Source organism: Chelonoidis abingdonii, chromosome 1, assembly GCF_003597395.2.
Source record: "Chelonoidis abingdonii isolate Lonesome George chromosome 1, CheloAbing_2.0, whole genome shotgun sequence".
Classification (NCBI taxonomy): Eukaryota; Metazoa; Chordata; order Testudines; family Testudinidae; genus Chelonoidis; species Chelonoidis abingdonii.
Genome location: NC_133769.1, coordinates 372,934,089 through 372,941,373, shown reverse-complemented (window position 1 = coordinate 372,941,373; position 7,285 = coordinate 372,934,089). Strand labels below are relative to the sequence as shown.

The 7,285-nt window shown below is 46.7% G+C and overlaps 1 protein-coding gene across 1 annotated transcript; it reads right to left on the bottom strand.

Moving 5' to 3' along the window:
- Positions 1 to 3,106: 3,106 nt before the first annotated feature.
- On the bottom strand, positions 3,107 to 4,137 carry LOC116820882 (olfactory receptor 52M1-like). The gene is given in 2 exon segments (XM_032773630.2): positions 3,107 to 4,033; positions 4,036 to 4,137. Coding segments are annotated over 2 exon segments (999 nt in total). The 5' UTR covers positions 4,108 to 4,137.
- Between the last annotated feature and the right edge of the window lie 3,148 nt (positions 4,138 to 7,285).

The window sequence follows — 7,285 nt, the reverse complement described above, 5'->3', positions numbered from 1 at the left end:
CTAGTTTGCCTTCCTCCTTGTTTTGTAAGAGAGTAGCTGCCAATACAACCTCATTTGCAGCTAGCCTGATAACAAAGGGCTTTGAGTCATCAGGGAAGTGTAAAGCCGGGGCTGTGACAGCCTTTGCTTTAAGGAATTTAAGGCAGACTCTTGCTCTGGTCCCCATTCCCACTGTGTTTTTTGCTTTAGTAACTTCCATAAGGGAAGTGTGATCTCTGCATATTTATAGATATGCGGCCGTAAGAAATTGAACCCACCCAGCAGAACTCGTAAAGAGTGCACATCTGTAGGGGCGGACATATCCAGTAATACTTTCACCTTGTGCTGATCCACTTGCCTCCCCTCCTTCCGGATCACTATACCTAAGTAAGTGACCTGTGGTTGCACCAGTTGTGCTTTTTCTAAATTTACCTTAATTACCTGTTTCTTGGATTAATGCCAAAACATTTTCAGTAAGTTTCTGTACTTGTTCCCTGGTGTCCCCAAAAATCAGAATATCATCAACACAGGAGAAGACAAACGATCTTTCCTGCTGGTTTAGACGATCCAACATATCTACTGCATGTCGGTGTGCAATAGTGGGGGAATCTTGAAAACCCTGTGGTAGTCGGCAAAATGCAAATTGTTGGTGTTTTATGGTGAATGCAAACCTATCCTGTGACTCTGGGTGTAGACAAGTTACAAAAGAAAATAAACATAAACCTATTTATTCTTTTCTAAAACTTAGGACTCTGACAAGAGGCTGGTTCCTTGATCTTTTTCACTCTGGCTGAAACTGACTCTAAACAGAGGAAACTTCCCTCCTTCCTTTTGAACCATCTTCTTCCCCCATTGGTTCCTCTGGTCAGGTGTCAGCTAGGCTAGGTGAACTTCTTAACCCTTTACAGGTAAAAGAGGCATTAACCCTTAACTATCTGTTCATGACATAGCCTTTTATTTTATTAAAAGTAAATTTTGTAATGTGTTACACTACTGTGGCTTCGGCTCCGGTGGCTACAGTTTCAATCTTAACAGAGTCAAAGTCAACTCTGCTGCTTGCTTCAAATTTAGAGTCTCTAGGAACACGTAAACACCAAAGGTAGTGACCACACATACATTCATTCATACAAAGCCTAGGCTACTTGATAAGTTTTATTGAAGTTACAATTACCCAAGTCTATAGAAATTCTATACACACCTCTGCACCAGTTACAAATCTAGTTCTATTCCCATCCTTAACAATAGTGTTAGGGTCTGATGGGTGTCTCAGAGCTCCATCATCAGTAGATGGGTGGTTCCTGCTGGAGTCTCCCATGGGGCTGAATTTTCCCACTCTGGGCATCCCCTTTTTATAATGGGATTCTGTCCAAACCTACATTCTGTGCATGTCCATAAAAGTGTCCACCCTCTTTTCTCTTATTGGTCTGTGTCCCCTGGAAACTTAAGGGACCCCCAATCTTCTATAGGTTGGGTAAGTTCCTGTTATTCTCATTACAATTGAAGCACAGCCTGTATCCTGTGATTAAGACACATGTCTGAGACAGGCGTGCTTTTATGGTATTTTTATGATCTAATATTCAACTTCTGGGTAATTTTGTGCAATATTATCACTTAGTGCCTCTTTTCCCATAATCTTAGGGCATCGGGTTCTTTTCCAGTCACTTATGCCATCATTTCTCATCTCCAAAGCTTCCCCGGGGGGAGGGATAGCTCAGTGGTTTGAGCACTGGCCTGCTAAATTAAGGGTTGAGCCTTCAATCCTTGAGGGGGCCACTTAGGGATCTGGGGAAAAAATCAGTACTTGGTCCTGCTAGTGAAAGCAGGGGGCTGGACTCAGTGACCTTTCAGGGTGCCCTCTAGCTCTAGGAAATTGGTATATCTCCAATTATTATTGTATTATATTAATAGCTAAACTAGTCTCCCAGGCCTCAGCTTACAGGCTCTTGCATTCCAGCTTGCCCTACTCATGTCTGGTACTTGGTTCCTCTAAATACGGATCAGTCCCACACTTCTATAATCCACAACTTAACCCTAATTAACATACAGTGAAAATATAGTATAACATATTGATTAATCATAACACAACAAAATCAATTACTAATGAACTAAAATTATTGGCTACAATTTAGACCCCATCATTTTATACATCTGGTTGGGACGATGTTTTCCAATATGCATTATTTTGTCCACATCATCCTGGAGCATCTTTGGGATTTGTCAGAGCTCTCCAGGATGTTCAGAGGCCTGGAACTCCTGGCTTCTCCTCCAGCTGGAACCCGTCTCTGCTGCAGCCAGAGCCCCGCAACCAAAGAGTCTCCTCTGCTGCCCTGGTGCCTCTCTCCTGCCCCAGCTTCTTCTGGCTCATCCAGTCTCTGCGTTTTTGAAAGGCTGGACCAACACTTCCTCTCTCTGTTTCCTCTTCTGGGGAGGTTCCATTTCTTCCATGCTCGCCCCTCTGCAGAGAAGCTGGAGAAAACGGCTTTTATCTAGAATTCAGTTACTCCCTCCTTCTACTGGGCGAGCTCTCGCTGGGGCTGAGAGTCAGTGACCAACCTATTCACAGAGAGATGCCTCTGCCTCAGCCTTCATCCCTTTCATACAAGGTGGGTGAGAGCAGAGAACAGGAAAAGCCCAAAGACATAGGGGATACAGATGGTTTCTATAACAAAGGGTGAGTTAATGGAGTTTCCACCCATCTAGGTTTTATCTGGATGATCCATTTTTTGGCTTCTGTGTCTGGGTGCCATCCAGAGTTGTCAAGTGCCTGGTTTTGAACTAGAAAGTCCAGCCAAGAAAGGGATGGGTTTCAATGGACTAGGTGGGGCATGGGAAGGGGCCTAGGGGAAATATGTGGGGCAGAGGTCAGGGCCTTAAGGGAATGAGGGGGCAGGGGGAATCACAGGGTCCAGTTACCAGCAGTTAGAAAGGTGGCAAACGAATGAGTTAATGTGTTGTACACAGACTGATTCTCCAGTTTGTTGCACTGACACAGCACAGTAAGGTCAGGGAAGGGTCTAATGTCTCTCTGGCTGCCCAGTGAGTGACTCAGGGAAGGGGGCCCAGCACCATGTCACCAGCCAGCTCTGCACAGAGCTCGGTCTGAAAGCCAGAGCACCAGGAGAAAACTTTATGTCCCTTTATGAGTAAAGAGCCAGAGCAGCCTGTCCCGGATCTGCCTGGTCCTCACCCCGTAGATGATGGGGTTCAGCATGGGGGACAGCAAAAGGCATATGTTGACAATGAGAATGTGGAAATATATGGCCACATTCTGCCCAAACCAGTACATGAGGGAGGAGAAGAGAGCTGGGATGTAAAAGGCTAAACTGGCACAGCGGTGGGAGCCACAGGTCCCCAAAGTCTTGAGCCGGGCGTCCTTTGTGGGGAGCCTGGAGATGGCCCTGAGAATCTGGATATAGGACACAACAATAAAAATCACATCCAGAACCATCACACAGAATAGCACAAAAAGGCTGTAGCAACTACTGACACAGGTATCGGCACAGACCAGCTTCACCACAGCTATATGTGCACAGTACAGCTCAGAAATGATGTTGGTTCTGCAATAGGGCCGCTGCCTTGCCAGCAAGGGATAGGGCATTATGAGCATGAGGCCACACAGCACCACTGCCAGGCCAATCTTGGCCACCACAGAGTTTGTCAGGATGGTGGAATGTCTCAGGGGATGGCAGATGGCCACGTAGCGATCCAAAGCCATGGCTACGAGGGTCTCAGACTCCATCACTAAGAAGCAGTGAACGAAGTACATCTGGGTGAGGCAGGCAGTGAAATTGATCTCCCTGGAATTGAACCAGAAGATGCTCAGCATTTTGGGCACGATGGACATGGACCTGACCAGGTTGCTGATGGCCAGTATGCAGAGGAAATAGGACATGGAGACATGGAGGCTTGGTTCCGTCTTCAAGATGAACAGGATGGTGAAGTTCCCCAAGATGGCTATGGCGTACATGGTGAAGAAGGGGATGGAGATCCAGACATGGGCCGCCTCCAGGCCAGGAATGCCCAGCAGGATGAAGGTGGAGGGGTTGGTGAAGTTGTGTTTTTTTTGGAATCTGACATGGAGTAGGGGAGAAGGTGTCCAACTCTGAGGCAGAATGGTGTCTCCTGCATGTACCGTATGTTCCCCTGACTTCCTGTATGTGCCCAGGGTCTAGGGTGATGATCACAATACAAATGCCTGGATGGAGAGACAATGTTAACATGAGACACTGCATGCTGTACTGGGGGCTGTTCTCGTGGGTGAAGCAGATTGGTTGCTCTTCACATACTAAGAATTGACATTTTCGTTATTCAGAGAAATCAGCTATAAACAACTGACCCTACTAATGCCAATTCCATATTTGATGGCATGTGTCTATCATTCCTACATTCCATAGTGTGGTGATGCACCAGCAGGAAACATGAGTGTGGATACTGGTTATCCCTCATTGCCCCTTAATGCAATGAAACCCAGGCTAGAGAGTCCATGCTGCAGGCAGTTCCCCATTCACCTGGTGGCTCAGAATCTGAGTGTGGAAAAACAGCAAATCTTTGACGGGTGAAACATCCCAACTTCAGATAGAAAGGGCATTTCTGAGATAGGCTCTGAGAATGGGGAGGTTTTGCCATATGCAGAAAGACTGAAAACTCTGGGACTGTTTCGTTTAGAGAAGAGACAGAGGGAGCGTATGACATAGGAGAGGAAAATAAAGAATGGAACTAAATTACATTGAAATGGACAGAGAACAGTTTTCAGCCACCAATATCTATAGACACTTTGTTCTTCAAAGAGCTAATTCCCCAAAGCTGAGCAAAATTATCATCTTAACTGATTGGGAGGAAAAATGTAGACAGAAAAAAGGGAATGAAATGTGGGAATTCTTGAAGGAGAGATTATTAGATAGCTTAAAACCCCAGTTCCACAGTCAAGAAAGTGAACAACTTCGGGAAAAACGCTGGTTCAGTGGCAAAGTGGAGGCAGCAATTAGAGGTGAAAAACAATATCAAACAAATGGGAAAAAAGGAAAATAGAAAACAAATAATTCAAACTGGAAGTTATGAAAATTGATGAGAGATGTTAAAAGCATCAGGAAAAATCCATGCTTGGCAGGGCTAAGGATCTAAATAAGGAGCATCTTATTCAGTATATTAATAGAAAAGAAATCATAGGCCAATTCAGAGAAGGAGAAAGGAAGCTTAGTAATGTTTCAAAAAGAGCAGTGTGTTCAAGAAATCATTTTGTTCTGCATTCGGAAAGAAGCAGTATGAGGTACTGATGTCACATGAAGTGTTGAAATACTTTCCAGTCCATTAGAAGTCAAGGAGGATGTTAAACAGTATCTATAGGAGAACCTCAGAGTTACAAACTGACTGATCAACCTTGACAAAGTTAAGAAACAGTGGAAAAGCTGGTATGGGATTAGTTAAAAAAAAAAAACTCTAGGAATATAATTAATACCATGGTTTAATTATTACCAACAACATGGTTTCTGGAAAACAGGTCTTGCCATATAAACCCAATTTCATCCTTTAATGACTGTACACATTTGGCTGATCAAGGGAACTGCGCAAATGCAATAGACTTCAATTTCTCTGAGACATTTCATTTAGTAGGGGAAAATATTCAGATAAAAACAACCACTGTACAATATCAGTGGAGCATGTGTAAAATGGACTGAAAACTGGCTAAATGACAAATCTCAGAAAGCGATTGTCAATGGGGCATTATCAGTGAATGGGGCTGTTTCTAGTGGTCCGATGCTATTCAATATTTTTATCAATGATCTGGAAGGAAATAGAAAATCACTGCAGATAAAATTTGTGGATGACCCAAAGATTGGCAGTGTGGTTACAATGAGGACGCCAGGGCAGGCACACCCATTGAGCTGGAGCATTTGGTGAACTGGGTCTGTGCAAACAAACCGTTTTTATACAATCACATGAAAAGTGATCCTCACAGAACAGGCAATGCAGGCCTGACCACAGACCAGGGCACTGTATTATGGAACGCAGGGACCCTGAACTGGATTTAGGGCAACACTGTGGACAATCATCTCATTGTGAGCTCCCAGTGCGATGCTGTGCCCAAAAGTGCTGATGTGATCCTTGGATCAGGGCCGCAGGGGATTAGTGGGGGGTCTGGCACCGGAAGCAGGAGTCAGGCCCACCCCCCCTCCGCAGTCACTGGTGGCAGCGGGAAGCAGAGCAACCCAACCCAGCTCCCAGCTCCGCTCCTGCAGTTCCCAGCCCTGTTACTTGGAGGAAAGGGTCAGGCCCACCCCCCTCCGCAGTCACTGGTGGCAGCAGGAAGCAGAGCGACCCAACCCAGCTCCCAGCTCCGCTCTTGCAGCTCCCAGCCCTGTTGCTTGGAGGAAAGGGTCAGGCCCACTTCTGCTCTCACCGGCGGTGGGAAGCAGGAGCAACGTGGCTGCAGGATGGCAGAGCAGAGAAAGCTGGGGCTGGGTCGCTCTGCTTCCCGCCGCTGACCCCTTCTTCCATCTCCAGTACCTCCGCTAATCCCGAAAGCCATGTCGCCCGGGGGAGGGGGCCTGGGGGAAGGGGTGGAAATGGGGTGGGGCGGGGGGGAGCAGAGGTGGAAAGATATGGGGCATGGCAGAGCCATGGGAGGGGGCTAGGGGCTTGGGGTCAAATTGGGGCAGGGCAGGGCAGGGGCAGAGCAAAGAGACTGGCTGGGGGATGGGGCTGGCCGCTGGAGCCAGCACCGCATATGCAGCATGCGGCTGCCTGGGGCGCCACGAAATCTGGTGCCCCAAAGTATGTGATGCCCTAGGCAGCTGCATATTCTGCCTATGCCTAAGGACAGCCATGCCTTGGATGCACAAACAGGGGAGTGGTGAGTTGAAGCAGGGAAGGAATTTACCTCTGCATGTGGCATTGGTGAAACCAACTGTGTCCAGTTCTGGGTTCCACATTTCAAAAGGGATGATGAAAAATTTGAGCTGGTGGAGAAAAGAGCCACACAAATAATTGGAGGCTGCAGAAAATGCCGGACAGAGACAAAGACTAAAGAACTTTGTTTATTTATCTTAAATAGTAATAAGGGGCTCTGTAATCTAGCGGAGAAAGGTCGAGCAAGACCCAGTGGCTGGAAGCTGAAGCCAGACATACCCCAGTAGGAAATAATGGGCAAATGCTTAACACTGGGGGTGATTAATTGTTGGGACAAACTGCGAAGGGAGGTGGTGGATTGTCCAACTCCCCATGTCTGCCGACACAGACTGGATGCTGTTTCTGAAGATCTGCTTGAGGGCTTGTCTACACTCAAAATGCCACAGCAGAGCTGCCATAG